We start from the raw sequence: 25328 nt of genomic DNA, 5'->3' as shown, positions 1-25328 counted from the left end.
CTCTCTGTAATATAAGAGCTCGCACAGGTGAGCCGGCCCTGCTGAACACTATAGAAACACTAATATTAGACTGAGTGGTGAGCGTGCATGGGAAATGTAAAATCCATGTTCTCGCAAAAAGCTGGTTTAATAATTGATCTGTGGCGAGTGATCAGAATTTAAGAGCAATGATAGAGTTTTGAATTCTCATTCTCACACGCACATTTCACCCTTTTTGGGAATATAAAGCCTATTTTATAGAATATTTAAAATTTCTAACACACATATACCTTCATCGCATCTCTTCTAAACACACTGTAGCCCAGCACTTTGCTGCCATCTGCTGTCCATTGCTGTTTCTCTCCTGCAGTGTGAAGCAATAAAAAAATGACCACCGAGGAAATTGGTTCAGCAGTTTATTTGCAGTTTTATTAGAATGTGTTTACAGTTCAGCCATATAATCCCCCTTAGGAAATGAAAGTCTAAAAAAAGAACATTAGCAAACATTATAAAATAAGTCGGCTACCAAGCTACTCTGTGTGGTCACTGGTTAGGGGGGTGTTGGTTCGGTCACTGCGTTGTCATTTTTGGGCAACACAGTGATGCAAACAAATGGGCAGGGCACACCAAGCATCTTCAGTTCTGTGGTTTGGGTACAAATGAAGGACTTCACTCATAGCACTGATATGATTACGGACTGGTAACAAACATCTGTAACAGTCTGCGTCCTCTGAGGGACTGTTCGTTGTTTATCAGAGGAGGGGGGTGGCTGGGGGTTAATTTTTTTTTTCATCTTGACCCTCCCCGGAGCTACCAAAATTTTTCCATGAGTCTCCCTGAGTGAACTGGGGGAAAACACATGACCCTCCCTCTATTCTATGATGCAAGACGTATAGTTTCGGTGAAATTTTAAATGAGACAGGTGGAATGAAGCGATTATGATGAAATATCATTATTTTTTAACTTAGATTTGTTTATTTTTGCTGAAGAAGCCAACAAATTTTCAGCCAAACTCGTCAAATATCGCCACTTGGTATCTACATATGACGCGTTCAGTATCCTCCTGCGTCTGTTGTTGACGTTCCGGGACAGGACGTTAATGTTAACTGCATTTGTCTTTTCAAAATGTACTGCTGTTTTCACACAGGATTTTTTTTTTTTTTTTTAATAAACGTACAATATTGGTGAAATACTTTTTTATTTACGTTTATTTCCTTACGCAACAAAAGTATGTGTTAAGGTTTTGGAAAAAACATCATAGTTTGGCTGAAAATTTAAACAGGAAGCGAATTGCGGGCTCCCGGGTGAAAGTCCGGGGTTTGTTGGACCCCTCCTGCCGCCCTATATAGTTTTATCAGCTCTTTATTTTATGTCATTACCGAGAGCGTTTTAAACTGACACGGTCTGGTGGCAGATCATACAGCCACGACAGGTGCTGGTCAGCTGCATTATAAACTGACCCTGCCCAACGGAGTATCATACTGCCACAAAAGATGTCTGTCAGTCTGCCAATTTATAAAATGACGGTGCCTGGCAGCATATCATACCGCCGAAACAGGTGACTTTTTGCATCCATTTCTGAAGCTAAAATCACTGACGAAGTGGCTGTATTTGACAACTTTGGCATGAGAACTGGCTGTCATCGTTCAAATACTGACGGAAATTTAAAAAACCTAGTAATCATTTTTGCTTTTGCCTCTTCTTGCTATGATAAATGGTGTAATTTTAGCGACACGTGCCTTTGAAGCTTGCCAGTGGGTTTCTAGGTTCAGAGGATATCTAAAATTGATTAAAAAAAAACACAAGTGCAACCATATAAATTTATATGTCTCTCCCCTAAGCCAAAGTAAAAGTGCTTAAAAAATATTTGACATGCCTCCCCCATTTTGCATCCCCCTCTCATAAATAAGAAACAGTCCTCAATGCTGCCATAACATTTAAATAATATGAATCCACTGTGTTATGAAAATGATGTGAAGTCACTTTGTAGCTTTTCTTCCTAATGGCTTATCTAGAGCAAAGTATCTGAAAACCTGAGTATTTCAAAAAAGATTGTTTCATAGAAAAATAACATCTCACAGTATCCATTCAGCCTGGCTTTTTCTTATCATCACAGAATTTTTTAAAAAAGAGAGCAAAACAAAATGATGTGCTATTTTGCCATCTTCAACACTGAGCGCAGATTCTGCAGAGGCTTATGATTATTGTTATTGTGGATTTACAGTAAGGGCCTTTTCTATTTGTTTTTTTTGGCTTAACTGAAATTACTAAACGGCCCGCCCTGCTCTCGCATCAGAGACCTCAGAGCGAGGGGGTTTTCACAGTAAGAAAAATCAGTGGTTAGGATAAAGTGGTTTATGTTACCAAGGCAACTGTACGTGGCACGATGGGCACAGCACTCTCTAGAATCTAGATAGTGTTTTTGTTCTGACCCCACATACACAATAATAACAGTACTGGAAATATGCACACCGAATATGCATATTTTTGGCATCTTTTGCTGACTTCAGTAGGGTACAACATTGAGTATCCTAATCCACACTCAAGCAGCATATTACAAAACATTCATTTATGAACAGGGAAGGTACAATATAGTCTGTGTTTACATTTTGAGCCATCACAAAAAGCTATATACCAATAATTTCATCACACATAAATAAATATTATGGGTAGCTGTTGTATGTAATATATAGATATACTGCATATATTCATATATAGAGAGATTTATGATGTATTACAACACAGTAATACAAATCAGGGCTTGGCTCCAGTTAGTATTTACAAGTATTTCTCATTTTCCTCAGAGTATTTCTCTACAAATATTTACAGATTATAGAGTCACACCTGCTGTTAAAAGGGGATTTGCATTATCACAATCAAATATTCAGTTACATGGAACGACATTACAAGTGTCCACACAGGACAAAGAGGATTTTGTACAAACACGGTTTCCTCTCAGACCAGATCGACGTGGTGCGGTGGGAATGGATGGCTGATAGTCTCGGACTGTTGCATTATTATTGCTTATCATCATGAGGTATAAGTGAATGTCTATGCAGTTTTTGTACAGTAAGAGGGGAGAGGATTACTCTGCTAAAGTAGCGTGGAGACAGGGATGCAGAGAGGTGAGTGAGAGATAGGAAGAAGTAGGTTAAAACCAAGGTGTCCGAAATACCTTGTTGTGGTGGAAACGTTGATCACATCTACGGCAAAGAGAGGAGTGAGACATAACGAGAGCAGCAGAAAAAACAGACAGTGTTATTGTTGTTTCACCAGCTAAACATACAGAACTTTACCATGTTGGTGTCATTTACAAGTTACGACACTAAACGTCAGCCCGAGGTCAGCTGTAAAAAGGCACAAAGAATATGACTTCATACTGTAGATATCAAAGTGACTGAGAGAAAATGTTGGTAGTGTGGGTAGCTGCAGAAAAACAAGTCGAGGTCGAACAATGCGAGACTGACAGAAGCCCATACTGTATCTTTCAGCTGCTGCACGCTCTGCTTCCTGTTTAAGGAGCAGTGTGTAAGATTTAGGGGGATTTAGTGGCATCTGGTGGTGAGGATTTCAGATTGCAAGCAGCTGAAACTCCTCCCGGTTAGAAATCCCTTAGTGTTCATTGTTCAGGAGCTTTTGAGCCGAGAGGTCTCTTCCTCTCCAAAACAAATGGATCAGTGGATTAAAACCGGTAAAATCACTGAATCTGAGTTTTATGTTACAAACAAATCAGTGTTTCTCCGACGCCTTTTTCAATTGGGCTGCGAGGCAAGCACCTGCTACTGTGTGCTCAACTTCTCTGACACACATGAAGGAGGTTTCTATTGTGAGCTGAATTACAAATATCTTCCTCTCCAAAACAAATGAACCTGGTGATTTAAACTCATAAAAACAGAGTAATTTTCTCCAATGCTGTTCAGCTCATCGGAGACGGGCCGTTAGTCCAGCACATGCTAATGCGTGCTCGCCATTTTTCTCTGATAACTTAAGATCCAGACATCCACAATGTCTTTAAATTATAAACAGAGGCCTCTTCCTGACCAAAAGTAACAAATATGGGGGTTTAACGCTTTGAAATCCTTTGAAACTGTGCTGTATTTCGCAGGTGCCTTTCACAAGCTATTTAACCCTTTGAAACCTGAGCAATTTGGTTTTGAAAACATTTGGGAGAAAAAAGCAACAGCAACATTGGCAAGAAATGTCCCACAACTTCAAGAAATTAGCAAAAGGTGACAAGAAAATGACCTAAAAATCAATTTTAAAAAGAGGGGAAGATTATTAGAAAGCTAGGGGGAAATGTCCAGGAAACTATGATTATAATACATTTACATTTATATCATCTATGTTACAGAAAAAATATAATTAAACATACAAAATAAATAATTTTTTTGGTAATTTATTTATTTGTTTGGTTTTTAAAACTTGTTTCCATTTATTTTCAGGCAATTCTTTTGTAACTTTTTAACTAATTTTTACTAATTTTTGGGCCTTGTTTTGTCAGTTGCATGTTGCCTTCTCCCCATGTTTTTGAAAAAATCAAATCAATTTTCTCAGGTTTCAAGGGGTTAAACTAGTAAAACCACTGAATAAAGCAGTTTCACATGAAAAATTAGTGTTTTTTTTCAAAGCTGCTAAATACAATGTAATGCATTAAAATTCATACATATCCAACTTAACACTGAGCAACTAATACATGTATAACCCACATATTTTGGAAGGTTGCAATCACCTCATCACTGTGCTGATTGGAGTGAAGAGGGGAGCGATAAGGTGGCAGGCTGGGTTGGTGAACGGGTCACAAAATACAGGAATTTCCCACAGAAGACCAATGTTCAGAGCCATGTGAAGTGTAAGTGAACTCTGACATATTTTAAGGTACGTCCTTGCCATGTTTCTTACACCTAAACTCAGTAACTTTAGGTTAATTATGCAAATTTAGGTTAAGAATGTAATGTCGCAAAAAAACGCAGGATATCATACGAACTGCTGTATGAGGATATGTTGTGTTCTAGATAAACAAAAACATATTCTTATTTTCAGCTGATTATACACTAAAGTAAGCGTAGTTATCATCCATTTCTGCCAGCATATCCCCTAAATCCTACACACTAGATTTTAAAAGTCAAGAGACAGCACTTCCTCCTCCCTTCCCTGTCCGACTCCCGGGACGCCTGTTCCCCCCTACAGCCTGAGCCACCCTCTGCTGGCTGGGTTTGAGCCAAGGGCCTGGGAGCACAGCAGCCCTGCGCCCGCCAGCCTCAGTGGCGGCCAGAGAAAGGCCTGAGATGCTGGCAGCGGACACACTGCCGTCAGATTGGCTGCCTCCAGATTCTGACTCATCGTCCCCCAGCTGCTCTACGGACAGTGAGGAGGTGAGGAAGGCGAAAGGCTTCCTCTGTGACACCGGATCTGTCACGACAATGCTGGGTAAAGGCCCCTCGACGCGCTCGCTCTGAGCATCGTCGTCTTCCTGACCCTCAATCGGCTCTCTATTTTCATAGACATCGTCCAATAACCTCTCCGGCTCCTCCTCCAGCTCTGTCTCCTTCCTCAGTTCCCTGTACTCTGCTGCCATGTCCCAGTTTTCATCGTTCTCCTCCTCCCAGTTCTGTTTGGGTCTGGGAAGCTTTTGTGTGGGACTTGGAATAGGTAACACAACATCGTCTTCACTCTCCTCTCTCTCTAAACTCACTCTCTCCTCCACCTCCTCCACTTTTTCCTCCACAGCAGGTGCCTCCTGCTCCTGCTCCTTCTCTTCCTCCTCTGGCTCTTCCTCCTCTGCCTTCCTCACCCTCTCCTCACTTCTACTTTTCCTTTTGCTCCTCCCTCTCTCCCTTTTCCTTCCCCTCACTGTTCCTCTTTCTGCGTCACTATCATCAGAATTCCTGAGGGCGTCTCTGGGTAAACTCTGAGACCCTTTCTTTCTCCTCCTCCTCCTCCTGTCCTTGGACTCTCGAGACCTCTTTTCCAGCTCAGGGACGGGGCTTTGTAAACCAGAGTGTCCTCCTCCCTCTGAGCCCCGTCTTCTTCTTCTCCTCTCCGTCCCTTTTTCTTTCTCGCGTCCATTTGAAGACCTGCTTCTCCTCTTCTGCTTGGAGCTGCGCCCCTTCCGCCCGGTGGAGTCTACTGCAGCCACACCCTGCTCCTTGGGGTGATGCAGGAGGGAGGGGGAGGTGATTCTGTGCTCACGGCCTGGACACACAGGACATGGAGAGAGGAGGAGAAACAGGAAAGTAAAAGAAAAGAAGAGAAAAATCTCTGGCAGAGAGCATTATGTAATCTGTTATTAAAGAGCTCCTAAATCCAGAAAGTATTTTCGTTTTGTGTTTTTTGTTTGTGCATTAGGTCAGCTTGTGAAAAACACATGCTCATATTTAGTGCAACCTTCAGTTAGAAATGCAACACATTATCAGTTTGAGGGAAACGAAATTGGGCAAGAAATCAGTATAATATTAACATATAGCCTACATTATTACTTAAAGGGACAGTTCACCCCAAAATCAGAAATACACATTTTTCTTCTTACTTATAGTTCTGTTTGTCACTCGAGATTATTTTGGTGTGAGTGGTGAGTGTTGGAGATATCAGCTGTACAGATGTCTGCCTTCTCTCCAGTATAATGAAACGAGATGATACTCAGCGTGTGGTGCTCAAAGCACCAAAAAATACACACATTTAAAACTCTAGAAATCATGACCCAGTTACTCAATATAATCAACAGACCCTGTTGTGAGCAGTTTCAGTGAAGGAATATTTTCTTTTTACCAAACTACACCCACCAAGGAAGAGAGCATCTACTGCAAGCTCATCTAGCACCACTGAGTTGGCAAATGTTACAGCTCAGCCGAAAATGACAACATTAATATTTACATCTCATGCAGTCACGGGCATGAGCCTCTCATCATGAGTAGATGTACACTTCCTTCTGTGCGGTGATGCAGTTGGTGGGTGTAGTTTGGTGGAGAGAAATTATGCTGCCTTCAAATGGATTTCGTGAGTTTGTGGTTGCGACATGGGAAGTTGTGTCAACGATATGACTGGCATTCGCATGGTTAAGTTGTGAAAACACTGCAGGCAATGGCAACAATGATCTGGAGGCCAACAAGGTTTACAATTTAGCAAGCTACTATGAGGCAGGAAATGAAAAAGCATAATGACACAGGAAAAAGCTGAGGCAGTTGGCTTGAAACATTTTACAGCATTAAAATCATTTTAAGGAGCCACTTGGGGTGCAGATCTATTTGTTTCCACTATTATAGTGGAATATACATATATATATACATATATATATTTCTTTGATCGAGCACCCACTCCATTGTCTTTTTTAAAATTATTTTTACTGTCATTGGAAATATTAACATTTTCCTCAGACATGTTATAAAGTTAGAAAGATATACTCTAAATGACTAAAATTACAATATATTTAACTCACTATCCAACGACAAATCGATGACTTTGCAGAAAATCTCAATTTCAAAGGTTGTGAATGGCACATGAGCCATAGTGTCTACATGAAACTGCTCACAACAGGTTCTGTGGATTATCTTGAGTAACCAGGTCATGATTTCTGGAAAGAGACATTGCTGTTTTTTTAATGGATTTTTTGTGCTTTGAAAACCATAAGCTGGGTGACATCTAGTTCCATTATATTCAAGAGATGGCAGACATCTCTAGATCAGTTTAATCTAGATTAATCAATAGCACTACAGTCAGGAGGAAAAATATATTTGATTTTGAGGTGTAGTGCCCCTTTAAGTTGATAATCAAGATTATCTTATAAAAGAGAGGTCCGACACACAGGCTGTAAGGTATCTTTCACTACGAGCGGAGACAGCAGTGGTGACTGAGTAGAGGAATGTAGAGAGACAGAAAATGGGAGGACTAACAGGAACCATTACCAACCGCGTATTCTCTGTCCGTCCAATGACATAGAAGCAAGGCTCGCCTAGCTTGGAGTTGGTCATACATAGAGACAAACTGGAGAGCTCCACTGAGAGAGAGAAAAGAAAGGAAGGAGTGGAGCAGAGAGGAGAGAAATGTTTGGAAGAAAGAGAAAACCAAGACGGGCCAAATCCCGAGAGGAGTTGTAGTGCGGGAATGTTCAAAGAAAAAAAAATAAAAGGATCGTATGGGTTAAAAGGGAAAAAGACAGAGAAAAGAGGAAGAAAGTATGTTAGTTGAATCAGTCCCACAGGAAAAAAGAGGAAAGGAGATTACACACCCAAAACAAATGCATCGCATGCAAAAGACATGAAGTTTTTTTTACATTTTATACTTTAAATCTTGTATATTTCCATGCATAGATTTTCCCCGTAAAGACATGGTGTTAAAATCCCTGAACAGTTCCTGAATCCTCCTGCCGTGGCTCACCATAGTCGGGCACGTAGCCGTTCCCTCTCTTGAGCACCAGGTGGATGCGGTGGCCTCCTCTGCGGATCTGCTCCACCGCCTGGCTGTGGGTCATCCCTGCTGTACTGTCACCATTGATCTCCACAAGCTGATCGCTGACCTGCAGCCACAAACACGACATCCACCCAATTACTTTAAATACCTCACCTATTATCTATTAAAATAACAGAGTAGCCACTAAGATACAGCAGACGTTTTGGCTTATCATGGCACGAAATGTAAAGATGTTACATGAACAATGGCTCTGTCCCAGTAAGCCATGACGGTGTGACAGTGAGTGAGCGTGCACAATAACAAAATGTCATGCTGAATTATTCGCTTTATGATGCCAAGTCAGTGTCAATCAAATCACATCCACACAGTCCTGATAAAAAAATAGCTGTTAAAGTACTTATTTTCATTATGTAATACCTAATCGTGTTTTTTTTCCTGAAACTGGTATTTTTTTTGTTGTTCAATATTTAATATCATTGAGAAAAACTAGATTTTTAACCAAGTTTTTAGGGATCTTAAGTGCCTTGCTTTAACTGAAACGTTCACTAAAAGACACAGAAAAGCAGAATACAGGAACATAGTTTTTCTTACTTATAAGTACACAGTCTGTGATTATACAGTGCTGTGAATTATTCATAAGAAAAGTCTGAGCAAGTGTACGACCGCACATGCTCACATACAGCAGTGCAAATAATAACGCTGAGATGATGATAGATTATACACTTAGATACAGAGGATAAAACAGATTTTCTTATTTCTGTAAACTAAAGGTAATACAACAGAGTTTTGCCTCTGGTCATGTTCAGTTCAGCTGTAAGTCTAAAGGAGTAAAACATCATGCTCTGCTGCTTCCTTATACTGAATAAACACCAAGTAGTGGCAAACTGCAGCCTGAGGCGAGCTACGAAGTCTACTTAAAGATGCAGTTTTATTCAGCAGTGACGTGTGGCCAAACTAAAGGTTGGGGATTGCTTTAGTGGCAAATGCAACCAAAGAGCAGCAGTCAATCAGTAAACAGAGTCCCGTGACTCCTGTGACATGTTGAGTATGTTACAAAGAACTTTGTTCTGCCTGAAACACATGAACACGCCTGATGGCTGCAAAAAAATGTATTTAGTGCTGCGCGTCGCAGCTGCTTGGTGTGTTTCTGGCATGAGATGCAACGGTTCATCTCTCTGGCTGATAAGACGGGAGCTCGCTGCCTCTGTCCCCAAAGCAATCAAAGCTGGGCTGAGACAGAGTGCTCTCTGTCCCAGAGTTTAGCAGATTTCCTGTCTGTGCTCAGAATTCACTGTGTGACCTGAGGGCCAGGCGACGTGATTTAAGTCAAGTCAGGTAGGCATAGCATCTTTTTTTTTCAGAATTGATAACCAATAGATTCCTCACACATACATAGTTTGGTAAAAAAAATTGGATAAATACTCAGAGTCAGGAACTGCATCTTCAGAATCTTGGTATGAAATACACTGTGTTACTTTGTACTGCTTCACTGTTGGCCGATGATGATGATGATGGTGATGATGAGATGACAGTAACAGTACATATTGTACTTGTGTGCAGATAAAGATAATGATAGGGTGACAGTAACAGTACACACTATACTTGTATTGATGACAATAACGTTGAGTAGGTGGCAATAACAATACATATTGTAGTTGTAGTACAGATGATGATGATGATGATGATGATGTTGGGGTGATAGTAGCTGTACATATTGTAATTATAGTATTGATGATGATGACAATGTTGATGTGAGAGTGACAGTAAGAGCACATATTGTACTTGTGAGTTGCACTGCAGCAGCGGCTGTTACGGTGCCGCTCCCAATGCTGCATTATTATAGGCTCATAGACAGCTCCTGGCTACATCTGGCCACAAATGTTATAACAACATCTAAAAAGGACAACAGTTACATGATGAAGTGCTTACTGTGCCTCCCGAAAAACACAGAGATCTCTGAGATCTTGAACATCTGCTAGTAAGGTGCACATAGTTTAAATGTATCTAGTTTTATAGGCTTTCCCTATTTGTTTATTAGTATACCTGCTCCACCTTATTAAAAGTAGTTTTATCAACAAGTGCTGTCTTTAAAACACCTTAAAAACACTTAAAGTAATGAGAACTTAGAGTAATTATTTAGCCAACTACTTCACTGCTTTCAAGTAAGCTGCTTAAATGGTAATGTCCACTATCATTTAAGAAATTAAAGTAAAAGAGAAGTCAAGAGTGGCACATGTTTATGGACAACTTGTGAGCAAACAGACACACCTGCATTCTTTGGCTCCGTGAGGCCGGCCCCCCCTCCATCAGTCCCAGGACGTAGAGGCCCATGTTGTACTCGCTGCCCCCTCGGAGGCTGAAGCCGAAGCCTGAGGGGCCACGATCCAGGTCTACGCTATAATACCTGGAGTCACGCTGGGGAACAAAGCAGAGAGAGCAGACTGATCAGCATCACAACAGAAAAGACTGAACACCATCAGTGGATAAGATGAGCTACAGCAAAAGTCACCTTCGGACGCGACCTCTGACCCTTTCTGCTTTTGTGTCCGGGGTCATACTCAGTGGTTTCTGAAAGGCTTGAGGAATCTAAAAAAAAGATGACGTTGATGTTAGATTGTGAGTCAAGAACTAGACTGTATATTCGTGTAAGACTGTATATTCGTGTAAGTTTTTTGGATGCTTATGTCTTTGCTTACAGGTGCTGGGACGAGGGACAATGGTGAGCCGCAGAGTATTTCCCGCTCGACGAAGGATCTGAGCAAGCTCCCGATGAGGAAGAGTCACCACTGAGCGTCCTTCTACCGCTTCTAATCGATCTCCAGGCCGGATCTGACCGCTCTTGGCTGCCGGGCTGCCTCGCCGGACCGTCACAAACCGGTGAGGGAGAAGTGAAGCAGCTGAGGAGAGGACAGAAAAAATCAAACTGTTACTTCTACCTTAAATGACTTGTTGCTTAAGTGACTTGTGGAGTGCTTGAGTCGGAACTCGAAACTCCATCCAGCCCCAAAACTTTCCTCTTAAATGAAGGCAGTGAGTAATAGGCGGGGTCAAATGTAGATAAATTTAAAAGCAGGAAGATTTATTTCACCTGTGCGTTTGCCAGAATTCCTAAAACAAGCCGTAATTAAGCTTTGGATCGTTTTTGGCTGGGTCTACTTTATAAATTACTTCCCACAGGAGCCCCCCTTTACACTTCCCCCACTGTCTCCTTGAAACACTCTCCTCTCCTCCTTCATCTCGCCATCTATCAACCTGTCTCTCCATCCGCTGACATGCCAGGAACTGTTTTTCGCTGTTCAATGATTTGTCTTCCTCCTCAAGAACAAACTGTGATGGAACACAAGCTTTCCAGCAATATTTTTCTGTCCCGAATCTGTCAAACTGCACACAGCAACAGACTTTAGAAATTTACACTACGGTTTACACAGAGTCAGTGATTCTTATGCTCAGCTCGAGTAAGACCCACAAACTTGCAGTCTGTCCGCATCTGTATGCCTCCAGCATACCAAATGCACATAAAAACACAGGCAGCAATATTTAGTTCTTTCTGCTGATCTTTCATGTCTGTGTGGGAAACTTTGACTGTCCTCTCCCAGCGATGGATGGTTTTCTGAACGGGCCTGCAGGGCACAGGCCAGGGCGCAGTGTCAGGGGCCCCCTGGCCTTCACCTGCAAAATGTCACTCAATTTAACACAAACCTACAGGGAAGAGATGCAAAAAGACCACAAAGAGATACAAAGTAACTGCAAAGGAATACAAAACTACAAAAGAGGCCAATCCCACAAAGAGAAAAAATAACTACAAAAGGGGACAAAACAACAGCAAAGAGACACAACATGACTACAGAAAGGAACAAATCAACCACAAAATGATTTAAAAGAGACAGATTAACTACAAAAAGGGGCAAAACAGGCCCAAAAAGACACCAAACTGCCCCAATGAGTCACAACACAATTACAAAGAGACACAAAGTGACTAAAAAAGGGGGCAAAAAAATCCCAGAGACACAAAATGTCTACAAAAAGGGTCAAAACCACAAAAAGACACAAAATTACCTTAGAGTCAAGAAATAACTTAAAAAGTGACAGAACAACCAAAAAAGACACAACACATCCTATGCAGTTACAAAGCAACCAAAAAAACCCCAGAAGACCTCAAGGAGAATTACCTTACCTGAAAGAGTCACAAAATAATTACAAAAAGGGGCAAAATAACCACAAAAAGACAAAACATCACCTCAAAGACTCACAAAACGACTACAAAGAGATACAAAATCACTATAAAAGGGGCTAAACAACTAACAAAATCACCACAGAATCAGTGTGTGTTTCTTGCCCACTGTCTTATAATCCATCTACGTTCCCAGTGCCCACATTTAGGGGCCTACTGCTCACCACGTATCACCCCTGGAGAGTGATCAAACACAGGAGAGCGTAGCTGAGGTTGAACATGACACAAAACTGTTCCACCTCTGAAATGCAGTGTGTGTACAATGTGAGGACGGACAATTAGCCGCATGTGTCAGGAACTCAATTTGTCTTATCTTCTGTACGAAGAGATCTCTCACAATTAAGCTTTACTCTGGTCAGCGTCTGAGGTTGATGAGAAAAATATCGAGCAGACTAAAAATAAATTTGCCTCCATTAATCTCCCGCGCCAACTAAAAAGCTTCTTACAGTTTTTATCTGGACCGTCTGTCTCTGTCTGCTCAGACGTCTATCTGCTGCTCCTCTTCTCTGTGTCTTAGTAAACTCCCCGTTACTCTCCCCCTGACCCCTCTTTGAGGGTACGTGTGCTTTGGTGACAGCTGGCCCCTCTAGAGTCTTGCCAGCGGCCTTATGTAACCCATCAGGCAGCATAAACATTTTGAGACTCTCATTCAGCTGAGGTACATAACCGCCCCCTCAGTCTGCATCCCTCCAGGATAAAAATAACAAGTTTAAATTATCTTATGGAGTGCCATGAAATAAAAATTGCAATTGTGGGCATAAGTGGAAGTGCATGTTGCACTGGAATGACGTTCCAGCTAAAAAGGTACAGCCTATAATTCAGAGTCCAGCAGAGACACATCTCCAATCTGGGCCTAATCTGGGTGACCCAGGCAGAAACGGCAATCAGGTCAAATCAAAGCCAAGGCAGCTTTGCAAATAGTCTTCTTATCATGCATAATACATCAGTCCAACATCCAACAAATACATGAATACACATGTAACACGCACAAAACCACACATGCACAGTGACTCACACGCAGAGGGATTGGGACAGATGTACCCAGCCACACAAACACACACATACATACACACACACACAGATGCATCCAAATGGACTGCTTTATATCATAGTGTCTTTTCCTCTGGCTCTCCATGTTCTCCTGTCCACAGTAATCCCACTGCAGTATGCCCAGCAGCCAGCCTCTGACGCTCTGCACTGATCACCGCTCAGGAGTGGGAGCAGCCTGCCCCCCCCCACCTCCTCGCCGTCGTAAAATCCCCCTCTGCAGCCCAGATGCATCAAGCCGGTGCACACACAGCAGCCTGCAGATGCCCTGCACACACCGGAGAGCCGGGAGAGCACTGTTGATCTTTAGCAGCATCCTTCGTACAACTAGTGTGTGTGTGTGATGAACTCTGCTAATACCGTCTGTTAAATCCATTCATTTTGCTGCCTGTGTAGCTCAGTAATGGCTCTAATACACAGATCACCACATCATGCCGTGTGATGCTTTAAGCCTGGCTGGGTTAAATATACATTTTAAATTCCCTTCAATATGTTGTTGTCACTGCAATCCTCATCCAGCATAAAAAAAAAACATAATACATATTGCCACAGCATCATCAACTATGTGACTTGTGAATCTAACTTTCATACAAGTCTCACCGAGCAAACTTTAGCGTGCAGCACAGAATCACACACACAGCTTAACGTCAAACACTGCACCAAACCCTCTTTTTTTTTTTGTTTTGTTTTAGTAATCATGAAACGAGAATGAATAATTACGTTTAGACTCCTTGACAGTTTTCAAAGCAGACTGTAGTCTCTCCAGCATGGCTCACTGAATAGCATGCGCAGAAAACAAAACCAAAAAATAAAAGATCCTAAATTCCTTCAGGTCAGGCAGCTCAGAGGTGTTCGAGATTCACGTGTGACGGTCAAAACACAGGTTTGCTGTCCCCCCTCTGTTGCTCCTCTGCGAGGGAAAATGTTCAGTGTGGCATTTCTCTTGAGCATTCAGAGAGCAATGGAGAGGTAGGTGGGAAGCGGAGGGAGGGAGAGATAGATAGAGAGAGAGAGGGAGAGTTTTAATCTTTTGAAAAACCCGACTGGACGCTTTTACTGCAGAGTAAAGGGGTGTGAGAGAGAGAGAGGGAGAGTGGGCGGGAGCCTGTGAGGGAGATAAGAGCGATGGAGAGAAAGAGTGATGAGAGGAAGAGGAAACGGCAGAGGCTAAAGGCAGATATGGAGAGACAGAGGGGACTTGTTTCTGAGACATGACAGGAGTGAGAATGAAGTGGAGAGTGAGGACACGGTGGAGGGAGGGTCTCTGTGCTGCAGAGACAGGTGCACCTACAACCTTAATCTCACCATGAAAACGTAAATGTGTGTTCGCTCGGCCCATAAAGCAAATTGAACTGCATCAAACTGGAACAGAGGGCAGCCAACACAAGACGGAGGAAGAGGAGATGAGGGCGATACATCATGGTGATGCTGCGGCTAACTGGCTATTCACAAGCACTACACTAAAAGCTAATCAGGGCAGGATGTGTTCGCTTCCCAGACTGAACATAAACAAGCCTCAGTGTCCTGTCAGGTCAGACACAGAGGGAGACGCTAGTGATGTGAGACTTTAAACAAAAGGTCGTTTTGCTGGAGAGTAACTGAATTTATGACGAGAATAACTATATAAAAATGTACGGTACATAAACCTGTTAACTTGTGGGAATATTTTGACATTTGGGGAATCACACCTCATTTTCTTGCTGAGAGTTGGATGAGAGGTTCAATACCACCCCTGTGTCTGAACAATAAATATGAAACTATGGCCAGCAGCCTGTTAGCTTAGCTTTGCAAACAGTTAACCTGGCTCCAACAACTCGCACCTCTAAGTTGTACTAATCAATGCATTGTATATTGTTTGTTAAAAAGAGCTCTATGCAACATTTAGATCATATCTCTGATTCAGAGTCTGGGCCTGATTTGCCTGCACATGGCTCTCAACATGTAGGTGGCAGAGCCAGCAGCCAGCAGCTAACGATGCTAACAGCGCAGACAGTGCTAACAAAGGCAACAGTTGGAGTTTCCATTAACCTTCAAACTGCACAAACTGAAATAGCAAATATAAAATACGCCTAATGGAAAAAATTTTGAAAAAAACTTCTTGCAAAAAAGGCTTTTACACTTGCATGAGGTGGTATTTCAGGTGATTTGAAAAAGTCATATTTCACAAAACTGCAATGGAAACACTTTTTTTGCCTTTATTGGTCACATGATGCTATGGCTATGCGCTTGTCGGTAGGGACTGGCTCCCTCGGGCATGATGCAGCAGGCGCTGACAGAGGTGTTATTGCATCATAACTCTTAAACGAGTCATGCGTACGTTTTGAATCCACAATTCCTCTGTGAAATGGTGAATTATCACCTCCCAGAAATCACTCATATGTGGCCGCTCCCATATATAAGGGGCTTGCCTTTCCATTATCGCTCGAATAACACGACTATGTGGCCTTCCATTGGATGACGGCTAGTGCGCTGGCTGCAATAGAAATAAACCTGCTTATGTTTTGGACATCCATCTCCATGCTTCTTGAAATGTTATAGTGAGAGGAGAAGTCAAACAACACAGTCATATTTGTGTTTTATTGAAATTTCAAAAATATCGCTCAAGTCTTGCTCAAATTTGTAATGGAAACCTGCCTAGTGCTGACAGAGCTAACAGTGTTAACGTGGGGCAGAATTCTGCATCAGGTTGGGTATTCGTGGATACCCAGAAGGTGATCGGCAAAAAAATGTGTCCCGAATGATAGATTTGCTCCAAGGTATTACAAAGAACATATGAGTCTGATCATGGGTCTTAGGTAATACACATATTAAAATAAAAGAAAATAATAAGAATAATAATTTAATTTTTAACATTTTATACGTTTGTGTGTTGGCTCTGTCTTCTGCACCATCTGGAATAAGAAAGCCACTTTAGTCAGGTGTGTAACTAGCAGTCTATGGTCACGAAAAAGCACTTTACTTTGGAGATTTGCTGCTCAATACTATGAGAATAAGCAAAAAGTATTCCTTTAAATTGCTTATCATGAATTTCCTTTGTTTTAAAATATATTATCTTAGTTTTACATGTATAAAATGGCCCAGAATGATAATTTTAAACATGTTGCTAAACAAATTATTTTAACTGCTGATGTTTATTAAAGGATTTTTGCTGTCATGTCAAGCTGTTAATATACAGAATTACAGAATTAAATGGTTATCTGTGTAGGTGCCAGGGTGGGAGTGGGTCTGGAAAATAAGACCAATGCTGAGCTCTGACGTGGATGGGGCGACCCAAGGGCGTCACACTTCTGATGATGTTGTGGGTCAGTATGGTGTTACCAGCAGAAACCACTGCATAAGTGCAGTGCAGTGTAGCAGAATACACACACACAAGGACTCACATGCACTAACATGCATGTGAGGTCAGACCGTCAACCAAATGAAGTACAGAGAAGCTTGTGTTACCAGCCCACCCTCCCCTTTAAGGGCGGTGGCCTTGTGGGTGACCTGAGGGTGTGACGTGTGCATCGGTGTGTTGTGAGAAGCCGCTCTCCCTCATGGCAGCGAGTGAAGACCAAATGTCACAACGAGTGATGTTAGCCAGCGTGAAAGTGTCTAGATAAACTCAGGGCTCCAGCATAACCTCATGAGACAGCCGTGTATTTTTTCTGCTGTTAAAGACTGCACTAAGTCTTCTGTTGGAGGACGGTATTTGAACGCCTCACTCTTCATTCCTTCAGCTGAGTTGCCTGGACCTCTAGAAGCTAGTTACCAGCTAATAACAAGCCAGGAAACATTAGAAGAAATACAGAGCGTGCTCCTTATTACTGTTAGGGGCTGGCAAGTTGTGGAAGGTAACACACTAAGAGAGCAAGACACAATTACTCCACTATACCTTTACACTGCAAACAGTGGTTGGCTGCCACATTAATGCTCTGAATGCTGGATAAAGTTCCTTTAATCAATACAAAAACTTAAGTGTTAAAATGGCAAGTTGTTTTATGACTATTTTTTGGAGGGAGTAGTGACTTCACGGAGTCCAAGTACCAAGTACCAAGCTGAAACTTCAGGAAGGTACTGCCCAGCACTTAACCCCCTGTAAAACTACAATTACCTCAAGGGCACTGCATTTGCATTAACTTTTCTTGACCACAGATGGGAAATATGCAAATGAGTAATTCTGCTTCCAGTTAGCCAAAAGTAAACAAGACGATAAATCAATCTGCGACAACAGTGGATGCCAAAACTGACTTCCTAACAATGCAAATAAAACCAACAGGGGAGGAAATATCACTTTATAAGGAAAGCGTTGATGATGCATCATGACTCATCCGGTGGCATGTAGCCACGTTGACCACTATTTAATCTGTAATTACTTAATGGTGCATCTGTCCACAAGGGCATCCAAATAAAACCTGTTTCCCTGGGCAGGTAACCAAATGGTTTGACTGGGCCAGAATAGTTCAACTACTGCTGCGTAATGCCCGTCCACTTCTTCTTCCAAAACACTACATTTAAAGCATTTAACTTGATTTACTTGTTCCATAGTAGGATTTGTTACAGTGTGGTTGGCGCTCACCCTTTCCGTTCTCCACGTCCTGAGAGGCGATGACGAACCCAAAGCCCTCTCCTGGCTTCCTCCTCAGCTCCACATCAAACCCTCGCAGTGGCCGAGTTCGTTCCCCTCCCTGCCTCTCCAGACCTGAGTTCGGCACTGTGACGCCGCCCGCCTCGTCCTCCAGGCCTGTGTTGATCCAGTCTTTGGGCTCCATCGTCAGGGTCACTGGAATCGACTCCAGGAAACTGGTGCTCTGGATCAGCGAGGAGCGTGTCGGGGCAGGGGAGGGAGGGGTGCTGATGGAGGTGCGGGGCATAGGCAGAGCCTCCGGGAGCAGAGAGGAGGTGTCTGATTCAACAGGTGGTGGAGGGGGGCGGAGGAGAGGCGGGGGGAGTCTCCGGATGGAGCCGGGGGAGACGGTTGAGTGATAAGTGCCTGATAATGTAAGAGAAAACAACTGTGATTTGAATGAAGCTACAACAAACACTTGTTTGTTCGTGACTAAAACCACCAACTCTACAACAATGTGAATCATTTACCTCCTCTGTAAACCAACAAGATGACTTCTGCCTGTTTGGTGTGTTCCTGGAGGACCGTTTGTACCTGTCAACAAACACGCAAGTATATTGGCACCAGTGGGGAGAAAGTAATCAGTTCCTTTACTTAAATAAACATACAAATACCCCACTGTGAAAATACTCTTACAAACATACTTTACCTAGGTAAAGTAAGCAAGTATAATCACAAAAATGTATTTATAATATTAAAAGTAAAAGAGTCAAAGAGAGATGTAAACATATAAATTCATGCAGAAAGGCACAAACTGATAAATAAAAATTTGCCCGAATGCAGGAAATTAAGGAAAGTTTGATGCTCAAAATTTTCTTGCGATAAATTTTTAAAAAAAGCAACCCCCCCAAAATAAAATAAAAATAAAAATTATTTTAAAAAAAAAAGAAAATGTTAAAATAGTTCATTAGTTTTCTATCCCTTTGTTAACTGATTAATCGACAAATAATTTCAGCTTTACTTGTATGACCTGATAGGTAGTTTAATTTAAAGGGACAAGGGGAAGGGATCAATGTGTTTATTCACTTATGACTAAACTACGCATCACTGTGGTGTCTCACTATATTTAAATTTAATAAAAAAGAGAGAAAAAAAATCAAAAACAAAAAGGGGAAATAAATGATGCTCTCATTGAACTGATTTATCTCGTGCACTTTGTGACAGAGAAGGTGGTAAGTAATTTGGACATCAACAAATCAGCTGTAAATTGTGTTTAGTTCCTCATTTCTTCTCCTGACTCCCCCCCCTGCTGCTCCTCCATTATCACCTGGTCAATGCTCAGACTCTGCACGTCTGCTCCGTTGATTTTGACAATAGCATCCCCTGGCTGCAGGGAGTTGCACTGCTTCCTGTCCCAGACTCTCTTCACTATGGTCATCCTGCCTCCTGGGCCGCCAGCCATCAAGCTGAAGCCGAGTCCTCTGTCTCCATCGGTCTGGGCCAAGGCCACCGGCACCAGCTCCCCTCCGCTGCAACCGCCACTGCCCACACTCAAAGCTCCGGGAGAGGACAGACTGGTGGGGCTTGCACCGGGGCTAGTGTTACCATGTAAACCGTTGAAGCCGCGGTGGTGGGGGCTGTCAGGTGTGGGAGAAGGTCTGAGGTGTGAGGTCTGCGGTCTGAAGAGGCGTGAGTGAGCGCTGCGGGGGCCGCCGGGGGAGGACGAGGGCCTCCTCGGGGACTGAGGCAGAGGCAGCCGGGAGCCGGACAGCGTGCAGGTGGACAGGTCGCTCTCAGACGACTTGGCTGTGCCATAACGATAAGGATGAGGGGGTGTTGAGAGGGAGTTGTTGTTGTGGTTACGGATCATTGATGCCCTGATGGAAAAGAACAGTCAAAATCAATAGTAAATACAGTTTGTCATTGTTTTGTCACATATTCTGCTACTGAAATGTTCAGGGCTGCAACTAAAGATTATTGTCATTATTTTCAATTACTTTCTGGATTTTTCCATTAGTCTATGAAATGTCAACTATTTCAAATATTTCATCGACTAACAAATATAAAAAAGCACCGCAAACTCACACTTGAGAAGCTGAAACCATCTAACATTTGGAATTTTATTTTAAAATGATTAATTAGTTAACAAAACAGCCACAATACAAATTAGAGGGAAGATAATGAAAAACAAAAAAAAACAAACAACACCATTAAAAAACTAATTATTATTAATATTTTTTATTAGAGTATGTAATTTTTTGCATGGAACATTTTTGGAGTCCTTGCACTAACTAAAAAAATATTGTTGCAGATCTAGAAATATTAAATAAATGGATAAAGGTACATTAGATCATACTGTACTGTACTGTCCTACACTAATGTATTTCTGACCTGTCACTGCCTCCTGGACCATATAACTTTATACAAGATGCATTTTTCCCCATTGCTTGAACAAAAGGTAACTGGTAAAATGCTTCCACACTAGACACCCTAATTTATTTATCAAAAATCTAATTATGTTTTGTGAAAGCACCAACAGTCAACCTCACAATGTTGTTGCAATATCAATATTGAGATATTTTATCAAAAATACTGTGATATTTGTTATCCATATCACAAAGCTCTTATTCAGATGAATGCACCTCATCAGTACAATCTCTCCATGAACCTCCTTTAGGTCTTACGTGTCGCCGTTACCTGTGTGAACCGATGGCTGAAACAACTTCGCTGTCACTCTGGCTGGCGAGTGTTGGGTCAAACGACTGCAGCCGGGCCAAACTTCTCAGTGAACGTGGAGGACGCACAGGAGGGGAAGACGCAGCGTTGCTCATACTCAAGCGCCTGTATGAGAGCTGCTGTCTGGTAGCGAAAGACATGGCGTTCCCATTGGCGTCTAGAGTCACCCCTGACTCCATGTAACTCCCGTCACTGTGGACCCCGTTGTAGTTAAAGTGCTGTGTGTGGGGAGTGGGTGTCGGGAGGCGAGGTAGTTGGTGAAGAGGCTGAGGCTGGGTGGTGGTGGGTGGTACGATGGGCTCCCCGCTCTCCATCAGCCTCGGCGGGGGCTGCTTGGGACAACCGTCAGGGTTGTAGAGCATTGGATACCCTCTTCTGACCTCTACGTCCACACTGTGGCCCACAGGCACCGACTTCAGCATCTCGACCACCTCTTTGTGAGACACTCCCAACACACAAACGTCATTGATGTACACCAGGATGTCCGCTAATAAAGCACAAAGAAAGCACATTGAGATATTATTAGAAAACTTGGCATCTTTAACCCTTTGAAACCTGGAGCGACATTACTTTACTTGTGCTGCTTTCAGAAGCCTTTCACACGTATTTAAACCTTTGAACCCTCACCAGTTTAGTTCAATTTCTTCTTCTTTTGTACGGGCTGGCACCACCTTATTTAACAGAACTTTTACACCATCACACTCCAGCTAGATATTTGAGGTCCAACAACCAAATGCTGTTAAAGGTTCCTAGGTCCCGCAATAACAACAGAGGTGGCCGAGCTTCTGCAGTGGCTGCCCCTCATGTGTGGAACAGTCTACCTGTTCATGTAAGAGCTGCTCAGTCCCGAGAAACCTTTAAGTCGCTGCTTCAGACCCTCAGTTGAGCTGAGGCACTTCGACTTAAAGTATTGTGCTGTATCTCTTGCATTTTATTTTGTACTCTCTTTATCATGTTTTACTCGTTTCTAGTTGTTTTGTCCCTTGGTTTTAGGATTTTTCAGCACTTTGGTCAACTACTGTTTCAAATGTGCCACATAAAGAGATTTGGCGTTGACATTCTTTTGTTGCTCAAAGAAATCAAGACAATTTGCACAAGTTTCAAGGGGTTACTCATCTGCAGCAAAATGACACATTTTTGTGATCTTTTTATACACATTACTCCTTCAACTTTTTTTTTTTTTTTTTAACATTTTCACGTTTAAATGTGCAGATAAGTGTGTTTTGCAAATGAAACACTGTCTGTGTGTTTTGTGTGGGTGTGGACTAATCCAACCAACTAATCCCTCTAAACCTATTAACAGATATGAACTAGATCAGCCCCTGCTGAGACAGCTTGTGCCGTGGCTTCCTAGAGTGGTAATATCGGCCTGTATGGGCATTTGTGTGTGTGTGTGTTCAAGTGTGTGTAAAGTGGATGCGTACTGTTGCATATGCGTGTGTTATGATAGCTTGATTATGGTGTGCTGACCCTGAGGATTACGGCTGATTGTGATATACACTCGCTGTGGGAGATCAGAAATTTCCACAGGTTTAATCCGACAGAGTGGAGACATGAAACTGCAGAGACAGGCTGCTGAAACACACCGCTTATTAAAATACTTTCTGTTTTCACTTTTTGCACAATTTCTCTCAGTCTGCCAGAGGTGTGGACTAGAGTCATGTGACTTGTACACAAGCCAGAGTCAAGCGACAAATTTGATGACTTAAGACTCAACTTGACGAAATCAAAAAATACTTGCAACTCTACTTGAACTTGACTTGATATCAATAACTCGTGGCTTCACTTTGATTTCAGCCTTTTGACTTAAAAATACTTGATACCTTCTCCTAAGCCAAATGATTAAAAAGCGTGTTATTTAAAAAGTGTGCCAAGACTGATTTCATTTCCCTTAATTTCCTAAATCAACTTCAGGAAACTGTGAAAGAAGAACATCAGTGACAATGTTCTCATTTTGCATTGCTGCCAGGATTTGGTGCCAGTTCTGTTGGAGTTAATGGGATGGGAACCGTAAATCACACTATAATGAATTATATCTTTGTTGTTTTACCTTTGACTGAAAAATTCTTTTACAAGATTAAAAAACACACATTAATTGCTGTTGATTAGTATTTTTCATCAAACTATGTGTTTGGTTTTTTTTTGTTACTGGTCTACAAAGAGATCATGGATCTGTCTCAAGCCTGTTTGGTCCAAACAGGGCGGGTCGGACCTACTACCACTGACCAGACTGCAATTATAAGCAGATCAGTTTATCAATGCTGATTATTATTCTGGAATCACAGAAACAGCCTTTCGATTAGGTAAATATCTTCTAAATCACGACCTGACCAAATGCTACAATACTTTGCAGAGGGATTTACATCCATACTAATGTTAGTCATCTAACGCTGCATTAACTTCAATAGATGTGGCACTAAATGGCTCCAAAGCAGAATTCGAACGCTATCACAGACATCGTGACCTTTCCTTCTTTAATAGTTTACTTGAAAAAAACGACATAGACACTATTCATTCTCAGCAAGTCTAGAGTCATCTCACCAGATCCTCTTTGTTTTAACTAAATGAACAGCATCCAATCAAGTTGCGGCAGAGAGACATTAAAAAACAACTGGAAAAAAATAGACCAAAGATAATTTTCTCTATGAACAAAAACTACATGGTGGTCAGCAAAAAACAAATTCCAGTATGCGTCGTGAGTCTTAAATTACAGGCAAAGACGCAACAACTTCCAACTTCATTCGACATTTGAAATTGCATAAAGACCATTAAGTTCAGGCCAATAATGACATAATTAATGAGCTAATGTTAAGCTAGCAAGTATTTTTTTAACAACCATTAAGTACAAATTTTAGAAAACATTCATGATTCTGTAAATTTAATATTAGAAATACTTGTGTAGAAAAGCGCATTATGACTTGTTTAGGACTCGAAAGTCTACAGCTGACCCCTAAAACTTGGAGATTCATCAGTCGATGACCCTTCAGTTGACTAAGATTGCTATCAGTTGTGCAGTTGTTGTTTTTTTCCTCTGCTTGTCAGTGTGCTATGCAATGTACCTCTGATGAAGTTTTGGTCTCTAGACTTTGTTGCAGAGTGAGTGCTCTCAACTTTCATGCTGCTCTTTCGTACAAACAGCAGTGAACACAATATAGCAGCCCAGAGGAGGAGAGACTCTGCACCCTAAGGCTCTGAGGCGACATTATCTGCTGCCTTCTGCCTATAAGTGACAAACTTACAGCTAACAGCAACTTAATAAATCACGGTCTCTGGCTTTTGTTTTGTATCTAGTGTCTAAAAACATGCATGTTGCACATTTTCGATCCGTCATTAGTGCAATTAGCTTGTTAACAATATAACAAACGTCCCGCTGAACCCTGTTCAAACTTAAAACTTGATATGAAAAAAATAAATAAATAGAATAATGTATTATTGTGTCTTAAAACATGCACCTCCTCCCCTCAATTGGCGACATCTCGCACATCTTTTTTTCTTTATATTCCACCTAGCTTTCTCACATAGTAATCATCGTTGTTGTATTTTATTTTTTACCTGTTTTGAGTGCTGAGGGTCCACTTGAAGTCACACTGTAGACCTGCAGGAACTCTCTTGGCCTGCTGCCCCCGACGATATTGAACCCGAACCCTCTGGAGCCCTTAGTCAAATGTGTGTGCACAGGGAAACCTCTGAGCTCCGCGGGCTGGTCCGTGAACCCTGGTCACAACCAAAAAATGTACAGCGACAGAGAGAAAGAGGATGAGATAAAGATGGCTCTTAGTTGGAAAAGTCTTCAAGGCGGCAAGAATGCAAAAGTATATCAGAGAGGAGTGATAACAGTTTCAGTCCTGTGTGTTTATACAACTAAATGGTTCAAACTGATGGGTTTTAGGAGTGAGGAGAAAAGAGAGAGAATCAAAGCATTGCAAACCAATCGGCAGATGGCTTTTAAGAAGAAATGCTTATAAATAAATAGATACACGCACACACAAAGCGTTTGCTAGAAAGATTGCATTAAAAGCTGAATCCATTACTTCTTTAAAATCAGACGCATAATCCATTAGACTGACCCAACTCAGTGCTGCAATCTGCTTTTATTTACTGTTTATTCTCACTTTGCATCACCAAATCCATGATGTCCGATCCAAATCCAAAATGTTATTGCATATTCTGTTTCTCCTCCCATGTTTGCTTCTTATTTTAGCTCTATGTTTATAAAGTGGAGCAGCAATCATTCCAAAATGCATAAATTAAACATTTATCCACCCTCGTACATTATGTCAGTGTCAGTTTGGATTCCATTTGCACCAGATTTTACAGTAATCCTCTCACATGCAGGTGATATGGCCATAATGGAGATTATATCACCTTCTGCTGGTGAGAGGTGTG

At 41.9% G+C, this 25328-nt stretch overlaps 1 protein-coding gene across 5 annotated transcripts in view; it reads right to left on the bottom strand.

Annotated features, from left to right (window-relative positions):
* Positions 1-382: 382 nt before the first annotated feature.
* magixb (MAGI family member, X-linked b) overlaps positions 383-25328 on the bottom strand; it is a 61528-nt gene continuing 36582 nt past the window's right edge. For 3 of the 5 annotated variants that reach the window (XM_088081892.1, XM_088081893.1, XM_088081891.1), the window contains 10 exons: positions 24495-24656; positions 20904-21429; positions 19534-20083; positions 18737-18800; positions 18219-18632; positions 11079-11279; positions 10892-10968; positions 10651-10797; positions 8350-8488; positions 383-6171 (listed from right to left, as the gene is read on the bottom strand). In XM_088081892.1, coding sequence (XP_087938018.1) covers positions 5102-6171; positions 8350-8488; positions 10651-10797; positions 10892-10968; positions 11079-11279; positions 18219-18632; positions 18737-18800; positions 19534-20083; positions 20904-21429; positions 24495-24656 — 3350 coding nt within the window. In that variant the 3' untranslated portion in view covers positions 383-5101. Of the gene's footprint in view, positions 6172-7865; positions 7970-8349; positions 8489-10650; positions 10798-10891; positions 10969-11078; positions 11280-18218; positions 18633-18736; positions 18801-19533; positions 20084-20903; positions 21430-24494; positions 24657-25328 lie in introns of all 5 variants that reach the window. The other 2 variants (XM_088081894.1, XM_088081895.1) reach the window with 2 other exon arrangements.

The sequence above is a fragment of the Plectropomus leopardus genome, chromosome 9 (genome assembly GCF_026936395.1).
Source record: "Plectropomus leopardus strain MGB_pleo_1.0 chromosome 9, ASM2693639v1, whole genome shotgun sequence".
NCBI classification, from domain to species: Eukaryota; Metazoa; Chordata; class Actinopteri; order Perciformes; family Serranidae; genus Plectropomus; species Plectropomus leopardus.
Note: the sequence above shows the minus strand (reverse complement) of the source record. Positions and strands in the feature narration are given on the sequence as shown.